Source organism: Oryctolagus cuniculus, chromosome 21 (genome assembly GCF_051225735.1).
Source record: "Oryctolagus cuniculus isolate XC-2025 breed Fujian yellow rabbit chromosome 21, ASM5122573v1, whole genome shotgun sequence".
Taxonomy (NCBI): Eukaryota; Metazoa; Chordata; class Mammalia; order Lagomorpha; family Leporidae; genus Oryctolagus; species Oryctolagus cuniculus.
In genome coordinates, this window is record NC_142887.1 from 32,618,129 (window position 1) to 32,642,115 (window position 23,987).

Consider the following 23,987-nt stretch of genomic DNA (forward strand, 5'->3'; position numbering starts at 1 on the left):
TGAGATACTCAGCAGACTCATAGAATGGCGGATGTCCTAAATAGCACTCTGGCCTCAGAATCAGCCCTAAAGGCACTCGGATCTGGCTGAAAAGCCCATGAGAGTATTTCAGGCATGGAAAGCCAAGACACTCTGGCAAAAAGATCTCTGTGAGTGAGATCCCAGTGGAAAGAACAGGTCTTCAAAGAGGGAGGTGCCTTTCTCTGAAGGGAGGAGAGAACCTCCACTTTGACTATGACCGTGTCTAAACAAGATAAGAGTCGGAGAACTCAAGGGGCTTCCATAGCCTTGGAAACTCATAACTGGTGCATAGGGAGATTACTGATGCCATAGACAGGAGTGTCAATTGGTTAAGTCAACAACAGGAGTCACTGTGCACTTACTCCTCATGTAGGATCTCTGTCCTTAACGTGCTGTACACTGAGGCTTAATGCTATAACGAGTACTCAAACAGTATATTTCACTTTGTGTTTCTATGGGGGTGCAAACGACTGAAATCTTTACTTAATGTACACTAAACTGATCTTCTGTAAAAAAAAAAAAAAAAAAGAAAGAAAGAAAGAAATTATCAATTCCCAACTTGACTCTCACTGGGATTAAACATGACAATAGGTCCGATCTGATTTCATCATCATTTAAAAAAAATCATCTATTATTTTTCACTTTATGTTTCTGTGTGGGAGCAAACTGTTGAAATACTTACTTAAGGTATACTAAGCTGATCTTCTGTATATTAAGATAATCGAAAATGAATCTTGATGTGAATGGAAGGGGAGAGGGAGTGGGAAAGGGGAGGGTTGTGGGTGGGAGGGACGGTATGGGGGGGGAAGCCATTGTAACACATGAGTCGTACTTTGGAAATTTATATTCATTAAATAAAAGATAAAAAAAAAAGAACTAAATAGTAAATACTGAAATTTTAATGTCATGACATTTTATTGTCATGTTTTATAGATATTTGTGTTATGAAAGAATAAAATCGTGCAAACTCTTAAAAAAAAAAATAAGAAAGAGAGAGAGAGAGAGAGAGATTGAGCTCATCTGCTGGTTCACTTCCCAAATGGCTGCAACAGCCAGGCAGCCAGGGCTGGGACTGAAGTCAGGAGCCTGGAATTAATTAATTATTTTTAAAGATTTATTCTATTTTATTTTAAAGTCAAAGTGAGAGGGAGAAAAAAGGAGAGGGGGAGAGATAGATAAATCTTCCACCTGCTGATTCACTCCTCAAATGGCTGCAACGGCTGGGGCTGGACCAGGCTGGAGCCAGGAGCTTCATCCAGGTCTCCCACGTGGGTATAGAGGTCCAAGAACTTGGTCTCATTAGCAGGGAGCTGGATCAGAAGTAGAGCAGGCAAGACTTGAACTGGTGCCCATATGGGATGCCAGCATTGTAGGCGACGGCCCAACCGTATGCCACAGTGCTGGTCCCAGGAGCCTGAAATTTCATCTACGTCTCCTGCTGGTAGTGGGGGCCCAAGCACTTGGGCCATCTTCTGCTGCTTTCCCAGGTGCATCAGCAGGGAGCTGGATTGGAAGTGGAGCATCCAGGACTTGAACTGGTGCTCGTGTGGGATGCTGGCATCGAAGACACAGCTTAACCTGCTGCACTATGACGCCGGTTCCCAGGTCATTTCTTTGATCTTGTTCCCTGTGAGTTGAAAGATCTTGAGAGAAGTAGGAGAGCTTTATCAGACAGCTGAGAAAGTGTGTCAAGTCTTTGGTACTGATAGGATTAGAACATTTGTACAGAACCAAAATATCCATTCCTACATGTAGGTGGATGGTTAAATTCTGAAGTGCATATTTTTGTCTTGTTCAAAAACATTGTATGTTTCTTTAAATAGTCAAACAACCAGAGTGCAGAAGTTTGCTAACAAAGCAATGGAAGAAGTTGCAGTCTGTTTGGGATGAAGTTTGGCAGACTTACACCCCGCTACCTGTGAGGTCCAGAGGCCAGGTGTTTGCTGTGGTTACTATTTGTGACTAAAGCAGTTGGTGTCTCATTATTTCCTGCCTCAGAGATGAAACCACCTGGCCACTGGGGCAGTGAGCCAGCTGTAGGGTCAGGAGAAGACTGGGTACAGTGGGGTGCTGGTTGGTAGCTCTCTGGAGACTCAGAAGACTGGATGTAAAACCGGGCCCATGCTGGCAGACAACAGGCAAGGGGCTCGTCCAGCTGGGAGCATTGGGAGGCCCCTCCCTCGTCTGGGGGTGCTGGAGCCTGCAGGAGGGCAGCTGCTTTGCCAGTACTCGCTGGCCTCACTCACCTTGAGACCCGTAGTGAGTCTGTACTCTGTGATCGTGGGGCCACTGGCAGCACTGTGGAAGGAATACATGGTAGGCTTTCTGGGACACGCGTAGGAGTCAAAATTGATGATTCCTGTCCAGTGTTAGCTAAGACAGGAAGGTTTAGAAAGGTGGACGAGACCTTTCTTTACATTAAAACAAAACAATTGAGAGGCAGAGAGAGCTCCCACCTGCTAATGCACTCCCCAAAAACCTTCCATGACCAAGGTGGGCTGCAGACAGGAACCAGTATTGCAGTCCAGGTCTCCCACATGGTTGACAGGAAATCAGTCACTTAAGCCATCTCTGTGCCTCCAGGCTAATGCAGACCCTGGAGTTAGGAGCCAGGAGTCAAACCCAGGCACTTCAGTGTGGGATATGGGCTTTTTTTTTTTTTTTTTTTTTGGACAGGCAGAGTGGACAGAGAGAGAGACAGAGAGAAAAGTCTTCCTTTTGCCGTTGGTTCACCCTCCAATGGCCGCCACGGCCGGCGTGCTGCGGCCGGCGCACCGTGCTGATCCGAAGGTAGGAGCCAGGTACTTATCCTGTTCTCCCATGGGGTGCAGGGCCCAAGGACTAGGGCCATCCTCCACTGCACTCCCTGGCCACAGCAGAGAGCTGGCCTGGAAGAGGGGCAACCGGGACAGAATCCGGCGCCCCGAACGGGACTAGAACCCAGTGTGCTGGCGCCGTAAGGCGGAGGATTAGCCTAGTGAGCCACAGCGCCGGCCAAGGGATATGGGCTTCTGAACCACTAGTCTAAGTCCCGGCCCCAGGCCTTTCTCAGTAATAGCTGCTGTTCACCCGGGTATTTCTCTAAGACACAGTCTTTATGTGCATTTTGTCATTTAAGTTACTTTCATATCATTGAGGTAATATATGAACATCAGTTGCAAAGATCAAGTAATAATAAGACAAGAATCTGCAGTGATACCCTGTTCGCCCAGGCCTCCCCGAGGCAGCAGGTGCCTTTGGGCCTTGGCTGTTTCCCCAGATCTCAGTAGTGCTCATGTGCTGCCTCCGACTCCGCTGGGTGAGCGGGTGACTTACCACCTTGCTCTCCAGCTGCTCCCCAGCCAGGGTCTCTGCTTCTCCCTCATCCTCCCAGTAAATGTTTACATTTTAGTTATTTAAATTTCTTAATTTATTTGAAATGCAAAGTAAGAGAGAGAGATCAATTGCTCGATCTTCCATCCACTGGTTCACTCCCCAAATGGCCGCAATGGCTTGGGCTGGGCCAGGCTCAAGCCAGGAGCCTAGGACTCATCCAAGTCTCACTCTGAATATAGGGGCCCAAGCACTTGGACCCTCTGCTGCTGCTTACCTAGGTGCATTAGCAAGGAGCTGGATCGGAAGTGGAGCAGCTGGGCTGAAAGTGGAGATTCAGGCATTGCAGGCAGCAGCTTAACACACTGCACCACAGCACCATCCCCTGGGTGTTTATATTTTAAACCAACACAAATGATATTGATAGCTGGATGTGGTGGCATAGTATAACTTTTATCTTTCCTCAAAAAAAATGCCTTTTAAACACTGCCCAGTTGGCCGGCGCCGCGGCTCACTAGGCTAATCCTCCGCCTTGCGGCGCCGGCACACCGGGTTCTTGTCACAGTTGGGGCGCTGGATTCTGTCCCGGTTGCCCCTCTTCCAGGCCAGCTCTCTGCTATGGCCCGGGAGTGCAGTGGAAGATGGCCCAAGTGCTTGGGCCCTGCACCCGCATGGGAGACCAGGAAAAGTACCTGGCTCCTACCTTCGGATCAGCGCGGTGCGCCGGCCGCAGCGTGCCGGCCGTGGCGGCCATTGGAGGGTGAACCAATGGCAATAAGGAAGACCTTTCTCTCTGTCTCTCTCACTGTCCACTCTGCCTGTCAAAAAAAAAAAAAAAAAAAAAAAAAAAACTGCCCAGCTTTCTGGGTACCAGTTGCTAATTTTTTTTTTTTTTTAAGATTTACTTATTTATTTTAAAGGCAGAATTAGAAGGAGGGAGGGAAGGAAAAAGGGAGGAAGAGAGAGAGAGAGAGAGAGAGATTGATTGATCTTCTGTCTGCTATCCACTGGCTAGGATCTAAGACCTTCATCTAGATCCCCCACCTGTCGGGTGGTAGGAGCCCCAGACATTTGGACCATTTTCTACTGCTTTCCCAGGTGCGTTAGCAAGGAGCTGAATCAGAAGTAGAACAGCCAGGGCTCAAGTCAGCACCCTTATGGGGTGCTGACGTTGCCGGTGGCCGCTTAACGTAATGTACCACAATGCCAGCCCCCCAGTTGCTAGCTCTAACCATATTTTCTAGTCGCCTTTCAGTATAGTCAGTCCCTAGCTTATTTCCAGGCTCAGTGAGCTGAGTGACCACCTCAGAGCTAGCTGGCCGTCAGCTCCAGCTCTTTACTGGATGCGGGGAGGACAGTCCCCAGCTGACCTCTCAAATTGCATTCTGCAGATGGTTGCTGGTCTGCATGGGGTTCCCAATTTCCCGTATCCTGTGTCTTGTGGTTTGCTCCTTTATTCTTCCAGCTTCAGGCAGAAGGCCTCAGAGGAATTAGTTTCCTGGAGACCATGGCACATTGGGTGCATCTAGACTCTTGGTGGGACTTATTTCCTGGAAGATTTAGAAGCACATTCCACAGAACTATGCTGGCCAAAGCCTGGGTGCCTTGCCTCCTTCTCAAACTCAGGTCCTCCCTGTGGGGAAGGTTCTTTAGAGCCACTTCCTGGCTCATTCTCTTGGGAGAGTGTGGATGTTGGCCATGCGTTTTCTTTATTTCACTCCTGTTATCCAGCCCTTTGTCTGTTAACTCTGCTTTCTGGGGTGTTTCCTCAATTTTATCTCTGAGTTTTTGCTGCTGATATGCTTTCTTTCTAAAAATTCCTTTTTGTTTTCTTTGTAATCTAGCTTTCCCCTTTTTATAGCACCTGTTTCTGTTAAATGGATGCAGTTTCTGGATGATATGGTTTCTGCATTTTTTTTTTAAGATTTTTTTAATTTATTTGAGAGGTAGAGTTACAGACAGTGAGAGACACAGAGAGAGGTATTCCTTCCGTTGGTTCACTTCCCAAATGGCTGCAATGGTCGGAGCTATGCCGATCTGGAGCCAGGAGTCAGGTGCTTCTTCCTGGTCTCCCACGCGGGTGCAGGGACCCAAGGACTTGGGCCATCTTCTACTGCCTTCCCAGGCCACAGCAGAGAGCTGGATGAGAAGAGGAGCAGCCGGGACTCGAACCAGTGCCGGCCTCAGTTTCTGTGTTTCCTTCTTCCTGCATGCCAGGATGCCTGGGGGTCTTTGGTTGGCTCTCACTCTAAGAGGGGGATGCCCTTAAGCTGTGGTCAGTCACTTGTCAGCTGGTTGCAGCCCTGGAGGCGCACCTGGCTGCAGATTCTGAGTCCTTCCTCAAAGCATGGTCTTCCAACTGGAACCAGCACCCATATGGGATGGCAGAACGGCAGGCAGCGGCTTGACCCGCGACGTCACAGCACTGGCCCTGGAAATACACTTTTTTTTTTTTTTTTTTAAGACTTATTTCTTTGAGAGGCAGAGTGACAGAGAAGTAGGGAGGGAGAGAAAGATGGATTTTCTGTCCACTGGCCCATTCCCTAGATCCCACAGCAGCCAGAGCTGGGTTGGGCTGAAGCCAGGAGCCCAGTACTTGGTGCCATCATCCTCTGCTTCCCAGCACATCAGCAGGAAGCTGGATCAGAAGTGGAGTAGCCAGGACTTGAACCAGCACTCTGATCCGGCATGCCGGTGTCACAAGCAGCAGCTTAAGCAACTATGCCATGAAATCTTTTCTCTTTGTTGCTGTCCACTTCTGGTAGTATGCTCAGGATTACTTTCGTCCTCCTGTGTGACTCTCCTGTTGTCTTCCGGGACCTTAGAGTGTATAGACACTGGGTAGAGTCCACGTGCAGTCCGTAGGCTCCTGTCCCAGGTGGGTGATCAGAACAGATGCTGTCTCTGCAAACTCAGCTGGTGACGTATTGGGAGGTTTCTGGGTGGGCGGAGGTGGGGCTGCAGAAATCTCTGCACTCGAGTGGGTGTTGTGGTTCTTAAATTAGAAGAAACAAGGTTCCCTTGGACATGTCTGTCACACACACAGATGGAGGCAGCCTCCTGTCTCCTTGGGTCTGTGACCCAGGGAGGAAAGAATTTTTCTGCTTGAGACACCTGCGGAGGGGTCGGCTTTCCTGGAATTCATGCATCCCTCCAGGAGTGGGAAAGGAGGGTGTGGGGTGGGGTGTGGACAGGAGTCATGGAGAGTGAGAGGGCCCTTAGGTGGGAAGCAGGCCTGGGAACAGGGGGTGGAGTGGAAGGGAGGGTCAGGGAGCGGGAGCAGGCCGGTTTCTCCTTATTACCATTGTACCCATGGTACACCCTTCCTGCCTGGCTGTGGGGCTGGCGTGGGGGTACGCTGCAGGTGACTCATTGTTGCAGTGGGAGGGCAGCTGCGCTCCCTCATCTCCCGGGAAGGGGCGCCACTGACGTCGGTGTGCAGTGAGGTATTTTGGGATGCCGTTGTACTTCACAGTCAGGCAGGTTCTCTCACCGATTCCTTTAACACATGCTTGGTGCTTCCCGCATGCCCTGGACCTTTGAAGAACTGACTGCCAGAGGTCTCACCTGTGTTGGCACAGGTGCACGTGGACCGTCCCTGCTTTACCCTACACTGATTGAGATGACAAGGACTGGGGCTCGATTCCTGCTAATAAACGGAGTCCCCCAAGTCAGGGGTGGGGAGTAGGTGAGGAGCCACAGGCTCATGCTGGACAGGAGCTCCGCAGCCCTTCAGAGTGCTCCTTTATGAGGGGCCATGCTGGAGCTTCTCCCTGGGTCAATGAGCTGGAGCATGGCCAACGTGGACTCGGAGCCCACGCCCTTCCTTCTCTGGGTGCCTCTTGCCAGACCCAGCTGCCTGCCGTCTGCCTACCTCCGTGCATGTCTTTGCCCGGTCTCCCCTCCCTGTACCTGCCTGTTCAAGGCTGTTTCTCCGGTGCCCACCATGCTGATTCTCAGTGCTGCTCATCATAGCCCATCCAAATGCATGACAGCCCACCGCTTGTGTTGAAATGGCCAGTCGTCTCGTCCCACATATCGACGACTTGACTGCCTGTTACATGCAGAGTGGATGCTGTCGTTTCTGCTTTGTGTTCATAGTACAGTGGGGCCCACAGACAGAAACCAGTGATTCCTGCAGGGCGTCTGTGAGGCAGACAGCATGGGTACCAGGTAGGCATGGGGGGGGAGCCCTAGCAGGGCCAGTGGGGTGGTCAGGGAATATGCAAGGCAGCAGGGTCACTGTCCCCTCCCCCCAGTGCCCTGGGCAGAGAGAGCATGGGTGCAGGAGGGAGCTCCCCAGTGACTCCTGGACAGGCTCCCTGCATGGCTGGTGAAGAGTGAGGCATGATGTCTTTGAAGCATGCAGGGACCTAGCCCAGCTGCTTCCCAGGCTCACTGGCAGTCCCGTGACTTAGAGGGCTGGTAGAGGTGGTGGAGGCAGGAATGGGAACTGGAGAGAGATCCCTTAGAAGGGTTTGTCACAGTTGCAGCAAGGCAGGAGTGTGGGGCAAGGATTTGAACAGGAAGTGAGGGGGTCCTGGTGTTGTGGCGCAGCAGGTTAAGCTGCTGGTTGTGATGCTGGCATCTCATGTGGGCACTGCTTCAAGTTCTGGCTACATGGCTGCACAGGGCCAAAGCTCACAGCTGGTACTCAATCCAGGTCTCAGGGGTGGGCGACAGGACCCTAGTGACTTAAGCAACATCACGGCTGCCTCCCAGGGTCTGAATCAGCAGGAACCTGGAGTCAGGAGTTGTAGCCGGGAACCAACCCAGATACTGCAGTATGCGATGCAGGCCTCTGAATCAGCAGGCCAGGCAAACACCACCCTTTATAAACTCACATCATCTCCAAGCAGTCAATAAGTAATGTCTAATATAAAAACAGGAAGATGAGCAATTTTACTTATACCCAAATATTGGATTTACCCTCCAGTGTTAAATAATGGCTTAGAAACCCAGACAACAAGGCTAGCACTGTGGCATAGTAAGTTAAGCCTCTGCCTGCAGTGCCAGCATCCTGAATGGAAACTGGTTTGAGTCCCAGCTGCTCCAGCTCCCAGCTGATGGCTTGGGACAGCAGTAGAAGATGGTCCAAATGCTTGAGCCCCTGTACCCACATGGGAGACTAGGAAAAAGCTACTACTAATCGGCCCAGCTCTGGGCATTGCAGTCATTTGGGGTAACTCTGCCTCTCAAATAAGGAAAGAGGAGGGGAAAGAAAGGCTTTGTTGCATTGGGCTTCTTAACCGTGACGTGTTGCTCCGTCAGTTGTGTCCGTGAAGGCGCACCCTCCGGCCTGTGTTTGAGGCTGTCTCCTCGTGTGATAGTTTACCTTCATTTAGTAGCAGTCGCTGCCAGGGTTGTTTTCAGGAGACAGAGACGGGAATGGCCATTCCCGTCCAGCTGCTGCGGAGGCATTGTGGGACGGCAAACCCAGCTGAGGGAGAACAGAAGGGACTTTGGAGAGTGAGCTGGGCTGTTTCAAGGTTTCCAAGGTGGAGCCAGGTCCTGGCACAGCTTCATGCAGCCGGCACTTGAGGTCCCAGAGTGAGGAAAGGGGGGACCCAACCTAAGCATGAGTGAAATGTAGGGCTGAGCAGTTGGTTCCCAGAGAACAGGGCCCTGACTAGACGCCAGGGAAGACGGGCCAGCCTCTGCTGGGAACAGAGGGCAGATCCGCCTGGCTGCGCCTCCGTTTCTCTTACAGAGCTTGATCTTCAGAATTACAGTCGGGAGCAGAAACATCTTGTAAGATGTGGCTCACAGAACTGGGACAGTCCTCAGGGTGTCACTGCTCAGGCTTCAGCGGCTAAGCGGGCTCTCCATGCAGAGGCTGTGGCAGTGGTCCAGTGCTGCCCTGCAGAGCCCTGGCACCCGGCTGAAGGAGCACCTTCCTCCTTGGCTCCAAATCTTACAGCATTTGCTGCTCACACGAGACTGGCCGTTCCTCCCAGTTCAGTCTCCTGCTGCAGAGGCGCGTGTTCGCACGCCTCAGAGTGCGTCTGTTTCTGGTCTCCAGCCCGGCTGATGCTCCTCAGACTCTGAGTCACTAACAGTGGGTGCCCACACTGTCCACATCATCTCTGGTGTGACCCTGGCGGGATGGCACAGGACTTGTCCTCCAGCAAATGCACTGGCGTCTGGTGCCACTTTGCTGTCGGCTCGCCTAGCTTGGGCTCCCAGTACCTCTCAGCTCCAGCTGTCCGCTGTGTTTCTGGGTGGAATCTGCGTGCGTGTGCCAGCCAGATGCACTGTGTCTGTGTGGGGCCTGCCAGTCTGCTGACGCTGTCTGGACAGATGTGCAGCCGCTCACCAGCTCTGTTCTGAGGAGCCGACTTTAGCCCTCAGTGATTGCTGCTGTTGAGTTCCAAGCCCATCTATGCCACTGGGTCCTCCGTCAGGCTCCTGCCTCTTCTCCTCTTCTCTGGGTTTGCATCTTGCCCCTGGCTGCACCTGCAACCACAGCCTTGCTGCTCCGCAGCCAGGCAGCCCCCAGGCTGTGCGGCTTGGCCAGCAGGTGCTGATCTCTGGCCTTCATCCCCTGCTGAGTCTCTGTGTGGCTGGTTTGCCTCCTTTGACACAGCTGCCAGAAGGTGGGAAGAGTAACGGGCATTGGTGGGGGGCACCACAGGTTAGGTAACCAGGTCTGCTCAGTCTCGTCAGAAATGCCCAGTGACTTCTTTGTGTAGCGGGTGACATTAGCAGCCTCAGCACATACACACTGGGTCCTTACTAGGCTCCCAGCCAGCGCCTGCCTGTGCCTCAATTCCCCACGAGTCTAATCTTGTCCTGTGCACTGGCTGGCTCTGTGTTACCCTCCTACTCAATTCCTCCTGCATCCCTGTGGCCCTGCTGACCTCCCTGTCGTGTGTTTGCTCTATCCCTTGGCTGCCTGGCTGGTGGGAACCTATTGCTGAAAGGCAGGGTTAAAGAGAGAGGTAGAGCCAGAGAGAGAGAGAGAGCTGTTTTTATCCACTGGTTCACTCCCCAGATGGCCCTAATGGCCAGAGCTGCACTGATCTGAAGCCGGGAGCCAGGAGCTTCTTCTGGTTCACCCACACAGGTGCTGGGGCCCAAGCGCTTGGGCCATCTTCTGCTGCTTTCCCAGACCATAGCAGAGAGCTGGATCAGAAGCGGAGCAGCTGGGACTAGAACCGGCACCCATATGGGATGCTGGCACTGCAGACTGCAGCTTTACCTGCTCCGCCACAGTGCCAGCCCCTCCCAGGCGTATTAGCAGGAAACTGGTACAAAAGCAGAGCAGCCGGGACGTGGGCTAAGTGTTCCAACACGGGATGCCAGCGTGGCAGTGCTTGACCCACTGTGCCACAGTGCCAGCCCCTCCTTTGCTTTCTGACAGATGTGCACCTGTTCTTGTCTTGTGAGCGTGGTGGGCAGCATGGTGCTGCCCTTCAAGGGGAGCTCAGCTTCACTGATATGCACACCTCTCTGTCCCTGTGGGACTTCAGTGTGATGAAAACCGTCATTGTTAGGTACATGGGTAAATGCGTGTTTATAATATTTTTCACATTTGTGTGGCCTGCCTTCTCCTGTCTTCAGCTAGAAGCTGTTGGAATTGGGGCCAGTCTCTGGCCCCTTAAGAGAACCTGCACATGGGGACCCTTGCCTTGCAGGGATCCATAGACATTCATTTTACAAAGGAGGAATCTGGAACCAGAGTCTCCCTGTGCTCTCAGTGGCAGAGCTGAATGGAGACACAGGCCACCTAGTGGGCAGGGCTGGTCACAGCAGTCCAGCACACTTGATTTTGTGCTGGTATTTTTTTTTTTTTTTTTTTTTTGACAGGCAGAGTGGACAGTGAGAGAGAGAGACAGAGAGAGAAAGGTCTTCCTTTGCCGTTGGATCACCCTCCAATGGCCGCCGCTGCAGCCGGCGCACCGCGCTGATCCGATGGCAGGAGCCAGGATCCAGGTGCTTTTTCCTGGTCTCCCATGGGGTGCAGGGCCCAAGCACCTGGGCCATCCTCCACTGCACTCCCTGGCCATAGCAGAGAGCTGGCCTGGAAGAGGGGCAACCGGGACAGAATCCGGCGCCCCAACCGGGACTAGAACCCGGTGTGCCGGCGCTGCAAGGTGGAGGATTAGCCTATTGAGCCACGGCGCCAGCTCAATTCTTGTGCTGGTATTAAGCAGTCCCAGTAGACTTCATGGCAGCCACCTTCTCAAGCCTGGCTCTTACTCCCTTACTCAGCTGCCTGTCTGCCCTGCTGAGGGTGCCTCCTTTCCTGCCCCTCCTGGACCTCAGCCTGACTGCCGTGCTGGGACAGTGCCTTGTCCACCAGAGACAGCTGCTGGCTGGGGCCCCACACGGTGGACCTGCTCGTGGGTATATACATCTCTTCTCTTTTTGTGTTGCAGTGAGGATGCCATGAGGAAAGCCGGTGTGGCCCACAGCAAATCTAGCAAGGATATGGAGAGCCACGTGTTCCTGAAGGCCAAGACTCGGGTAAGGCCTGCTGGGTGCAGTCCCTGGCAGAGGCACATCCTGGGGTGCCTCTGTGGGTGCAGAGAGAGTGGTGGGGGTGGCTGCCCGCTGATTGAAAACCAGCACAGCTGGCTTTGCCTGCAGCACTCTGGGTCATTGCGGGGAGGAGGGGGGGCACCACAGGTTAGGTAACCAGGTCTGCTCAGTCTCGTCCGAAATGACTTCTTAGTGTAGCGGGTGACATTAGCAGCCTGTGCATCGCGTGTGCTGGTGGTACAGGGAAGGGACCGGGTGGGTACCTAGGATGCAGGCCCAGCTTTTGGCCCCTTCCACTTGTGGTCAGGGAGCTCGCTCAGGCCTCAGGCCTCAGCTGCTCTGTGGAAAGAGGAGCACTGTACATAAGAACTAGGTCTGTGCTTAGCCTCAGCCCTCTCCGGGGAGTCCTCCTGCAAGCCCTACCAGGGCCCTGATGTGCGGGCCCAGAAGGGTTCCTGTCCATTTTGTTAGGTGAGGAAGGTGATGCTTCCAGAGGTTGAGACCCGGGACATCACGGGTGGAGTGGGGAGAAAGATCCCCACTGAGCAGGGCAGGGCTCGCTCACCTTCCTCTGCACTCTCCCTGGGGTGGAGGTGTTTCAGTGGAAGTGAGATAGAATGGTAGAAAGTGAAGGAAATTTTGTAGAAGTGAGGAAGCATGTGTATTTGGAGCACATGTATGCAAGCAAGAGCACGTGTACTGTGGTGAGGTGGGCATGGGCTCTGTGCTGTGGGCACACCACGCGTCTTCAAGAGGTTAATAGAAAATGCATCACGAACAAGCAGTGTGTGAGGCAGGCATTGTGGCGCAGCGGGTTAAGCTACCACTTTGGCCCCATGTCACCATGTGGGAGACCCTAATGGAGTTCCGGGCTCCTGGCTTTGGCCTGGTCCAGCCTAGGCCGTTGCAGGCATTTGGGGAGTAAACTAGCAGATGTCTCTCTGTCTCTCTCGCTCTTGCTCTTGCTTTGCCTTTCATATAAATAGAGGATTTTTTTTTTAAAGCAATGAATGGATTTCCAATTTTTGTCACCAAAAGAAGCATCTTTGAATTTCATTTTCCATTGATTTTTTTTTTTTAATATTTATTTATTTGACAGACAGAGTGACAGGGAGAGGGAGCAAGAGAGAGAAATACCTTTCATCTGCTGACTCACTCCCCAAATGGCCACAATGGCCAGGGCTGGTCCAGACTGAAGCTTAAAATTCCATTCAGTCTTCTACGTGTTTGGCAGGGGCCCAAATACTTGGGCCATCCTCCGCTGCCTTCCCACGTGTGTTAGCAGGGAGCTGGATTGGACATAAATCAGCTGGGGCTTGAACTGGCACTTGGATATGGGACACTGAAGTGACAAGTGATGGTCTAACGTGCTGTGCCATAAGGCCAACCTCCCCATTGACTTTGTTTGATGCTCTTTAGAATGTAATAAATATTTTCTTTTCCTTTAAGACTATTATAGAGGTGTAAGTTATATACTATATAATTCACTTGTTTGAAGTGTGGCCTTTTATTTTTTTTTTATTTTTTTTTTTTTTTATGGTGAAAAAACATGTATTTAGAATTAGCCAGCTGGACTCCGTTCAGATGATCCCAATTTTGTTGGCAACGTCCAGAGCATCCTAGTCAGGAGCCAGGAAGTGTGGCCTTTTAAAAACTGTTTTATTTTTATTTCTTTGAAAAGCAAAGAGAATGTTACACAGGGTAAGATCTTCCATCTGTTGGTTCATTTCTCAAATGTCTGCAACAGCTAGGGCTGGGCTGAGCCGGAGCCAGGACCAGGAGCTGGGAATTCATTCTGGGTCTCGCATATCAGTGACGGGGCCCACCTGCCTGAGCCATCACTTGCTGCCTTGCAGGATGTGCATGTCCAAGAAGCTGTGATAGGAAGTGGAGCCGAGACTCAAGCCCAGGCACTCTAATATGGGATGTAGGCCTCCCAAGCAATGTCTCATCCTCTCCTGCAGTGGTCTTTTATTTATTTATTTATTTATTTATTTATTTATTTATTTTTTAAGATTAATTTACTTGAGAGGCAGAGTTATAGACAGAGAGAGAGAGATACAGAGAGAGGTCTTCCATCTGCTGGTTCACTCCCCAAATGACCGCAATGGCTGGAGCTGGGCTGATCCAGAGCCAGGAGCTTCCTCCGGGTCTCCCATGTGGGTACAGGGTCTCAAGCATTTAGGCCATTTTCTACTGCTTTCCTAGGCCATTAGCAGAGAGCTAGATCAGAAGAGGAGCAGTTGGGACACGAACCACTGCCCATGTGGCATGCTGGCATAGCAGGTGGAGGCTTAACCTACTGCGTCATACACTGGCCCCCTTGCATTGGTCTTTAGGATGTTCACAGAGTTGTGCGATCATTAACACAGATTAATTTTAGAACATTTTCCATGAGAGACTCTGTGCCTGTTAGAAGTCATGCCCCATTTTCCTTTAACCCTTCACAGCCAAGAATATACTTTGTGTTGCTATGGATTTGTCTATTTTGAGCTTTTCCTATAAATACAGACATGTGGTAACTGTTTTCTTGAAACTGGCTTCTTTCATGTAGCATATTTTTCAGGTTTATCCATGAGCCATGTTGTAGCGTATGCCTCATTCTTTTTTATTGCCAACTGATAATCCATCTGTGGGTAGGTAGATCACATTTTATGTATTCACTCAGTAGTTGATGGACATTTAGGTTGTTCCCACTTTTTGACTATTAAGGAATTATGCTGCGTGGGTGGCAGGAACTCAGGCAGTTGGGCCATACTCCATTGCTTCCCAGGCATGTTAGAAGGGAGCTGGGGCCGGCGCTGCGGCTCTTTAGGCTAATCCACCGCCTGTGGCGCCAGCACACCGGGTTCTAGTCCCGGTTGCCCCTCTTCCAGGCCAGCTCTCTGCTGTGGCCCGGGAGTGCAGTGGAGGATGGCCCAAGTGCTTGGGCCCTGCACCCCATGGGAGACCAGGAGAAGCACCTGGTTCCTGCTTTCGGATCAGCGCGGTGTGCCGGCCTCAGCGGCAATTGGGGGGATGAGCCAACAGAAAAGGAAGACCTTTCTCTCTGTCTGTCTTTCTCTCACTGTCCACTATGCCTGTCAAATAAATAAATAAAAAGGGAGCTGGATCAGAAGCTGACACAGGATGCAGGTATCCCAAGCAACAGCTTCAACTACTGGATCACGATGCACATCCCCCTACGTACTAGTTTTTGTGTGGTCATATATTTTTTTTGTTTGTTTAAGATTTATTTATTTACTTGAAAGTCAGAGTTACAGAGATAAGGAGAGGCAGAGAGAGAGAAAGAGAGAGAGAGGCAAAGGGAGAGAGAGGTCTTCCATCCACTGGTTCACTCCCCAGATGGCCGCAACCACCAGAGCTGCACCGATCCAAAACCAGGAGCTTTCTCTGGGTCTCCCATGTGGGTACAGGGGCCCAAGGACTTGAGCCATCTCTACTGCTCTCCCAGGCCATAGCAGAGAGCTGGATCGGAAATGGAGCAGCCGGGATTTGAACCAGCACCCACATGGGATGCCGGCACTGCATGTGGCAGCCTTACCCGCTACACCACAGCATCGACCCCCATATGTTTTCTTTTCTTTTTTTTATTTATTTATTTATTTATTTATTTATTTTTATTTTTTTGACAGGCAGAGTGGACAGTGAGAGAGAGAGACAGAGAGAAAGGTCTTCCTTTGCTGTTGGTTCACCCTCCAATGGCCGCCGCGGCCGGCGCGCTGCGGCCGACGCACCGCGCTGATCCGAAGCCAGGAGCCAGGTGCTTTTCCTGGTCTCCCATGGGGTGCAGGGCCCAAGCACTTGGGCCATCCTCCACTGCACTCCTTGGCCACAGCAGAGGGCTGGCCTGGAAGAGGGGCAACCGGGACAGAATCCGGCGCCCCGACCGGGACTAGAACCCGGTGTGCCGGCACCGCTAGGCGGAGGATTAGCCTAGTGAGCCGCGGCGCCGGCCCCCATATGTTTTCATTTCTCTTGGATGTATACCTAGGGGGTTGATGGGTAAGTCTATATTCTACCTTTTGAGGAATTACCAAACTGTTTCCCAAAGCAGCTGTGCCATTTGAAATTCCTATCAGCAGCTTATGAGGTTCCAGTTTCACCCCATCATCCTCCCGTTATTTTTTTTCCCTAAGAAATTTACATATACACTTTAAAAATTTTATTTTTTTATTTTCATTTGAAAGGCAGAACATTGGGGCGGGGGGATATTTTCCCTTTCCTGATTTATGCCTCAGTTGACTGCAGTAGCCAGGGCCAGGCCCAAGCCAGGAGCCAGGAAGTCCATCTGGGACTCCCTTGTGGTAGCAGGAACCCATGTACACCTAGTCACGTTAGCAGAGCGGCTGGAGTGGAAGCCGAGCATCCAGGACTCAAACCAGCACCCTGAGATGGGACCACATGACAACAGTGGCTTCCGGCTGCGCCACAACACCCACTCACCTCCCCCAACACTTACTATGGTTCTTTTTTATTATAGTCATCATATGTATGAAGTATATCTTATTGTGGTTACAGTTTGTTATTTGCTTGATCAAAAGATGTTAAGCATCTTTCTATGTGCTTGTTGATCATTGTATATTTTCTTTGGAGAAATCTCTCTTCAGATCCTTTTCTGATTGGGTTGTTGGTCTTTTTATTATTGGATCGTAATAGTTCTTTGTATATTTGGATCGAGATTTCTTAATGTGAGAGAGCACTCCCATCTGCTGCAGCTCACTCCCCAGCTCCCCGCAGCGGCTGCTACTAGGCCAGGCTGAATCTAGGAGCTCTGTCCATATCTCTCACGTGGCAGGGACCCAATAGCTTGAGCTATAACCTGCTGCCTCCCAGGATCTGTATTAGTAGGAGACCAGAGTCAAGAGCCAGAGCCAGGGGCTCACGTTGTGATGCAGCAGGTTGAACTGCTGCCTGTGACTCCGGCATCCCGTATCCGAGTGCCTGTTAGAGTCCTGGCTGCTGCACTTCTGACCCACCTTCCTGCTTGCTAATGCACCTGGGAAAGCAGTGGAAGATGGCCCAAGTGCTTGGGTCCCTGCACCCATGTGGGAGACCAGTTGGATTTTTCAATTCCTGGCTTCATTCAGCCTGGCCCAGCTGCTGCCATAGTGGCTGTTTGTGGAGTGAGCCAACAAGTGGAATATCTGTCTCTCCTTCTCCCTTTCTGTCATTCTGCCTTTAAAATAAATAAAATAAATCTTGGGTGGGGGTGAGGAGAGCTAGAGAGGCTGTCCCTGTGGTGCAGCAGGTTAAAGCCCATATGGGCGCCGGTTCGAGTCCTGGCTGCTCCACTTCCAACCAGCTCTCTGCTATGGCCTGGGAAAGCAGTAGAAGATGGCCCAAGTCCTTGGGCCCCTGCACATGCGTGGGAGACCCGGAGGAAGCTCCTTGCTCCTGGCTTCAGATTGGCCCAGCTCTGGCCATTGTGGCCAGTTGGGGAGTGAACCAGCAGATGGGAGACCGACTGACCGTTCTCTCTCTCTCTCTCTCTCTCTCTCTCTCTCTCTCCAGCTCTCTATAATTCTGTCTTTCAAATAAATAATTTTTTTTTTTTTGGCAGGCAGAGTGGACAGTGAGAGAGAGAGAGAGACAGAAAGGTCTTCCTTTGCCGTTGGTTCACCCTCCAATGGCCGCCGCGGTCGGCGCGCTGCAGCCGGCGCACCGCGCTGATCCGATGGCAGGAGCCAGGTGCTTTTCCTGGTCTCCCATGGGGTGCAGGGCCCAAGCACTTGGGCCATCCTCCACTGCACTCCTTGGCCACAGCAGAGAGCTGGCCTGGAAGAGGGGCAACCGGGACAGAATCCGGCGCCCCGACCGGGACTAGAACCCGGTGTGCCGGCACCGCTAGGCGGAGGATTAGCCTAGTGAGCCACGGCACCGGCCTCAAATAAATAAATTTTTAAAAACAAAAAGAGCCAGAGCCAGATTTCCAACCTAGGCACTCTGACGTAGGACACATTTGGGACATAAGCATCTTCTACGCTAAATGCCTGCCCCTTGTCCCTTGTGAGGGTTAAAGGCCAAGACCCCAGAACGTGGAGGATGAGGAGGTGTGATCACGTGTTCCTGGACTCCCAGAGGGCTGGGATGTGGGTCATGGAGGAGAGGGGCAAGCTTGTGAGTGCAAAGGTGTTGCCCTAAAGGGAGCCCCAGGGCGCCTGTGGGCCTTTCAGTTTGTCCAGTGAATACCCCAAGGCGAGAAGGGCCTTGAATCCTCCTGCCAGAAGGGATTCACCGAATTGCCTGGAGGTGCTCATGCCTCCAGCGTGGTTGTTAGCACTGCAGGTTAAAGCCCTTCCAATCCTGATTGGCTGGCTCCAGGTCCCATGCCAGACCCATTTGCACACTATGAAATGACGTCCCCTTGCAAGGACCTGTGCTCCATGCCTTGTATGTGAACCCATGTGATCCCCACTCAGCCCTGTGGCGTGACACAAGGATACTGAGGCGCACAGGTGCCGATTGTCTTGCCCGGGATGTCTGCTGCTGGGGTGGAGTCAGCCTCCACTCTCAGCCACCTCTTACCTACTCCCATCTATCAAAGCGGAAAGGACACCTGAACCCCCACTTTATTTCCCGAAGACCTTACTCGTCTGTGGGACTACAAAAATAGCCATGCCTGAGGCTGGCTGGTGATAGTGACCGCAGTGACTCCAAGGACCCCAGCTGGCCTTCTGAAGGCTCAGGAAGACTTGACGTCCACTGGCTAGGAAGGCAGCCAGGGAGCCTGGTACCTCTGTGTCAACCCCTGTGCAGGCAGTACGGACAGAGGCTTACTAGAACTGGTTGTGTTTCTAGATGTTTGCTCCCTTGGACTTTCAAAGATTAACCTTATGTTAAACACACACCACCCGTTTTGCACTTCACAGTATTATGCGACATTAGTAAATGTTTCTTTCTGCAGCTTAGATGACTGGTGTAGATCTGAAAGACCCTGGACTAGGGGGCTTCCAAGGTGAGAGTCAGGAGACCAGGGAGGCAAGAGCATCAGCCTGGGAAGCCACCTTGGCCCTTGTCCGGGAGGAGGGCCCGAGTGGAGCAGCTGAGCAGCTGGGATAAAAGGGAAGGGGAGACAGGCCCTGCCGTGCTCCCCTGGGGACCGGGGAGGAGACGCGGCCCGCCTCTCGTAAAAGGAGATACTTTCCTGCCTTTCGCTCCCAAGGGGCTTCATTCAGTGGTGGTCAGGCTTATCGCTGACTCAGAATGTGTCCTCTACCGTTCCTGTGTAAGTAAGGATGGTTCACCTGCCCATGAGTTCAGGCACTGGAAGCCGAGAAGAACACAGTTTTACATTACAAGGTGTGGACCCAAGAGAAGACTAGCGCTAGACAGCTGTTGACATGTCAGGTTGGACTGGGTGCTGCTTCAGAAGAAGGGTCTAGGGCCTTACTGCCAGCAGTCAGCACTCCTTCTCTCCGCTTAGCTTTAGGGACTCCTGCCCTGCCCTTGGTAAGCAAGCACATTTCCAACGTTCATTTTAAGTTCTAATTGTTTGATTTTTCAATAGATTTATTATGTTGTGTTTTTTTTTTTAAAGATTTATTTGTTTATTTGAAAGTCAGAGTTACACAGAGAGAGGAGAGGCAGAGAGATAGAGAGAGGTCTTCCATCCACTGGTTCACTCCCCAGATGGCCGCAATGGCTGGAGCTGCACAGATCCAAAGCCAGGAAGGAGCCAGGAGCTTCCTCTGGGTCTCCCACGTGGGTGCAGGGGCCCAAGTCCTTGGGCCATCTTCTGCTGCTTTCCCAGGCCACAGAAGAGAGCTGGATCGGAAGTGGAGCAGCTGGGACTTGAACCGGCGCCCATATGGGATACCGGCATTGCAGGCGGCAGCTTTACCCAGCACGCCACAGCGCCGGCCCTATGTTGTTTTTTTTTTAAAGATTTATTTATTTATTTGAAAGGCAGAGTTGTAGAGAGGGAGAGGCAGAGAGAGATAGAGAGAGAGAGAGAGAGAGAGAGAGAGGTCTTCCATCCTTGAGCTGGCCGATCCGAAGCCAGGAGCCAGGAGCTTCTTCCGGGTCTCCCACGTGGGTGCAGGGGCCCAAGGACTTGGGCCATCTTCCACTGCTTTCCCAGGCCTTAGCAGAGAGCTGGATCAGAAATGGAGCAGTCGGGACTCCAACCAGCGCCCATATGGGATGCCGGCACTGCAGGTGGTGGCTTTACTCACCATGCCACAGCACAGGCCCCTGTGTTTTTGTTTTATAAAGACTTGTTTATTTGTCTAAAAGGTAGAGTTACAGAGCAAGAGAAGGAGAGGCAGAGTTCTTCCATCTTCTGGTTCACTCCCCAAATGGCCACAATAGCCAGGGCTGTGCCTGGCCAAAGCCAGGAGCTTCTTAATCTCGCACATGGGTACAGAGGCCCAGGGACCTGGGCCATCTTCCACTGCCTTCCCAGGTGCTTAGCAGGGAACTGGATCAGAAGTAAAGCAGCCAGGGCCGGCACTGTGGCTCAGTAGGCTAATCGTCCGCCTGTGGCGCCAGCACACCGGGTTCTAGTCCCAGTTGGGGTACCGGTTCTGTCCTGGTTGCTCCTCTTCCAGGCCAGCTCTCTGCTGTGGCCTGGGAAGGCAGTGGAGGATGGCCCAAGTGCTTGGGCCCTGCACCCGCATGGGAGACGAGGAGGAAGCACCTGGCTCCTGGCTTCGGATTGGCACAGCACACCGGCCATGGCAGCCATTTGGGGGGTGAACCAATGGAAGGAAGACCTTTCTCTCTCTGTTTAACTCTGCCTGTCAAAAAAAAAAAAAAAAAAAAAAAGAAGAAGAAGAAGAAGAAGTAAAGCAGCCAGGACTTGAACTGACGCCCGTATGGAATGCTGGCTCTGCAGGTGATGGTTTAACCCACTCTCCACAGTACCACCTCCTGTGTTGTTATTATTTTCTAAAGATTTATTTATTTGAAAGGCAGATTGACAGAGGGAAAGACAGAGAAAGAGACCTCCCATTTGCTGGTTTATTCCCCAAATTGCCACGACGGCCAGAGCTGGGCCAGGCCAAAGCCAGGAGCCTGTAACTCCATCCAGGTCTCCCACGTAGGTGGTAGGAGCCCAAAACTTGGATCATCTTCCACTGCTTTCTCAGGCGCATTAACAGGGAGCTGGATCAGAAGTGATGCAGCTGAGACTTAAAATGGCTTAGGTATGGGAGGCCAGTATTGTATGCAGTGGCGGCCTAACTGGCTGTGCCACAATGCTAGCCCATATGTGTTCTTTAAAGCTTATTTATTTCATTTATTTGAAAGAGCAAGCAAGTATATGAGAGAAGAATATTGATATTCCATCTACTGGTTCAGCCCCCACGTTCCCCTGACAGCCAGACCTGGACTAAACTGAAGCCAGAAGACAAGGATTCCATCCGAGGCTCCCTCATGGGTGGCAGGGACTCAGGTATTTGAGCCGTAATCTGTTGACTTCCAAGATCCAGGTGAGCAGGAAACTGATTGGAAAGCCTGGGAGACTTGATCTTAGGCGCTGATCTAGGCTTAGGCTTAGATGTGAATGCCCCATGTGGAGCTTCACCTGCTGTGCCAGAAACACCCAGCCACTAGGCAACTGTTTCTTGGAACTGATGCCAAAAGCATTATCAACAAAAGAAAATGTAGGTAAATTTGACTTTATCAAAATTAAAAACTTATGGGAGCTGGCATGGTGATACAGCATGTTAAGTTGCAACCCTACCAGCATCTCACATCAGAGCACTGGTTCGGGTCCTGGCTGTTCCTCTTCCTATCCAGTTTCTTACTAATGCACCTGGGAAAACATCAGAAGATGGCCCAAGTACTTGGGCCCCTGCCACCCATGTGGGAGTCGTTGATGGAGTTCCTGGCTCCTGGCTTCGGCCTGGCCCAGCCCTGGCTGTTACGGGCATTAGAGTAGTGAATCAGCAAATGGAAGGTTTCTTTCTTTCTCTGTATTTCCGTCTGTGTCACTCTGCCTTTCAAATAAATAAAATAAATAAAAAATGATAGTAACTCAGTGTTGATCAAAGTCAAGAGAAAGTAGAGCCCTTATACATTGCTGGAGAGAATATAAAATGTTATAACCATCCTGGAAAACTGAATGGTGATTCCTCAAAAATGTAAGTGTAGAATTACTATGTGACCCAGCAGGTTTGCACCTAAATAAATGCAGACACATATCCATACAGATGTTTGTAGCATCATTCAGGATAGCCAAAAAATAGAAACATCCAGATGTCAGTTCATGAAGGAACAAACCAGATGCCTCCTCCTGGTCTCCCATATGGGTGCAGGGGCCCAAGCACCTGGGCCTTGTGATTGCATCTTTGTACACTGTCTGGAGAAGGCAGCTCTGTAGAGATAGCACCTTGATTTCCTGTTGCTGCTGCACAGGCAATCACCACGAGTGTGGGGCTCTGTCTCTGTGTCCCTGGCTCTGGCCCCTGTGCACAGCTCTGCCCTGTGGCCATCCTTTCTTCTTCTTCTTCTTCTTCTTCTTCTTTTTCTTCTTCTTCTTCTTCTTTTTTTTTTTTTTTTTTTTTTTTTTTTTTTTGGATTTATTTATTTGTTTATTTGAAGGAGTTATACCAAGAGAGAAGGAGAGGCAGAGAGTGACAGAGGTCTTCCACCTGCTGGTACACTACCCAGTTGGTGCAAAGGCCGGAGCTGTGCTGATCTGAAGCCAGGAGCCTCTTCAGGTCTCCCACACAGGTGCAGGGGCCCAAGGGCTTTGGCCATCTTCTGCTGCTTTCCCAGGCCACTGCAAAGGGCTCGATCGGAAGTGGAACAGCCAAGCAGCCGGGACTTGAACCGGAACCCATGGCACACCAGCATTGTAGGCAGTGGCTTTACCCGCTAGGCCACAGCGCTGGCCCCCACCCTTTCTTGAAAGGTGACACAAGTTTGCAGCTGTGTGGTTTTATCAGCCTTGGGGAGTCCAATGTATCCTTTGATTCCATTCATTCTCCAAACTTTCAGTCCAAAGCGGCATCATCTCTGTGTGTGGCACTCAGAATCCTCTGGGACTGCTGCGTGTGTGATGGGCTTGCTGCCGCTGGGTGGGGTTTCCCAGTCTCTCCTAGATCACTTCATCCTGTGCCTGACTGTGGGCGACAGCTGGGGGCTTTCTGAATCCCACACATCATCTCTTTGGTACTAGCAAACACCATTTGTCTAGTCATCTCCTTGGCCTTCTCTCCAGCACATACTTTCCTAACAGTAACTCTCCTAATTTAGCATTTTGTTTCTTTCCTTTTTTTTTTTTTTTCCTAATCTTAATGGCTCAAGAATTTCCCAGATTCTCAAGTTCAAATTCATTTTGCGTAACAGTTCTGGTCTCAATTTATCTCTTTTTCTCTTGCATTTTACTGTAAGCAAAAAGAAAAGAAAACGGGCTGAATCTTCAGCACTTTTCTTGGAAGTTGCTCCACCAGATATGCAGACTCACTGTCTGCAGTCAGGCCTTCCCCGCAGCTGTAGGACACGCCACTCAAGCTGGTGCTGCTGTGTAACAAGTATTTGCTTTGCTCCAGTGTCTGATAACGTTCCTCATTTCCTCTGAGCCCTTCCCAGAATTAACCTCTTTTTGTTAGCATAAGATTAATTATTTTTACATATTTTAGAGACACGCGTGCACACACACAGCTTCAATCCACTGAGCATGGTCGGGGCTGGACTGTGCTGAAGCCTGGAGCCAGGAATTCAATCCAGATTTCCCAGGTGGGTGGCAGGGGCCCATCTACATGAAGCTTCACCTGCTACCTTCTGGGGTGCCCACTAGCAGGAAGCTGGAGTCTGGACTAGAGCTAGGATTGAAAGCAGACGCTCAGATGCGTGATGCAGGTATCTTAACTGCTAGGCCAAGTTGCTTTTAATATTCATGTGACTGGGCCGGCGCCGCGGCTCACTAGGCTAATCCTCCGCCTTGCAGCACCGGCACACCAGGTTCTAGTCCCGGTCGGGGCGCCGGATTCTGTCCAGGCCAGCTCTCTGCTGTGGCCCAGGAGTGCAGTGGAGGATGGCCCAAGTACTTGGGCCCTGCACCCCATGGGAGACCAGGAGAAGTACCTGGCTCCTGCCATCAGATCAGTGCGGTGCGCCGGCCGCAGCGCACCAGCCGCGGCGGCCATTGGAGGGTGAATGAACGGCAAAGGAAGACCTTTCTCTCTGTCTCTCTCTCTCTCACTGTCCACTCTGCCTGT

General features: G+C 51.5%; 1 protein-coding gene across 7 annotated transcripts in view; it reads left to right on the top strand.

The window, feature by feature from the left end:
- The window catches only part of MED15 (mediator complex subunit 15), an 81,390-nt gene that overhangs the window by 17,241 nt on the left and 40,162 nt on the right, over positions 1-23,987 (top strand). For 6 of the 7 annotated variants that reach the window (XM_051841028.3, XM_070065917.2, XM_070065916.2 and 3 more), the window contains exon 2: positions 11,715-11,802. In XM_051841028.3, the coding sequence (XP_051696988.2) occupies positions 11,715-11,802 (88 nt within the window). Of the gene's footprint in view, positions 1-2,792; positions 2,812-11,714; positions 11,803-23,987 lie in introns of those variants that run through there. The other variant, XM_089323469.1, reaches the window with a different exon arrangement.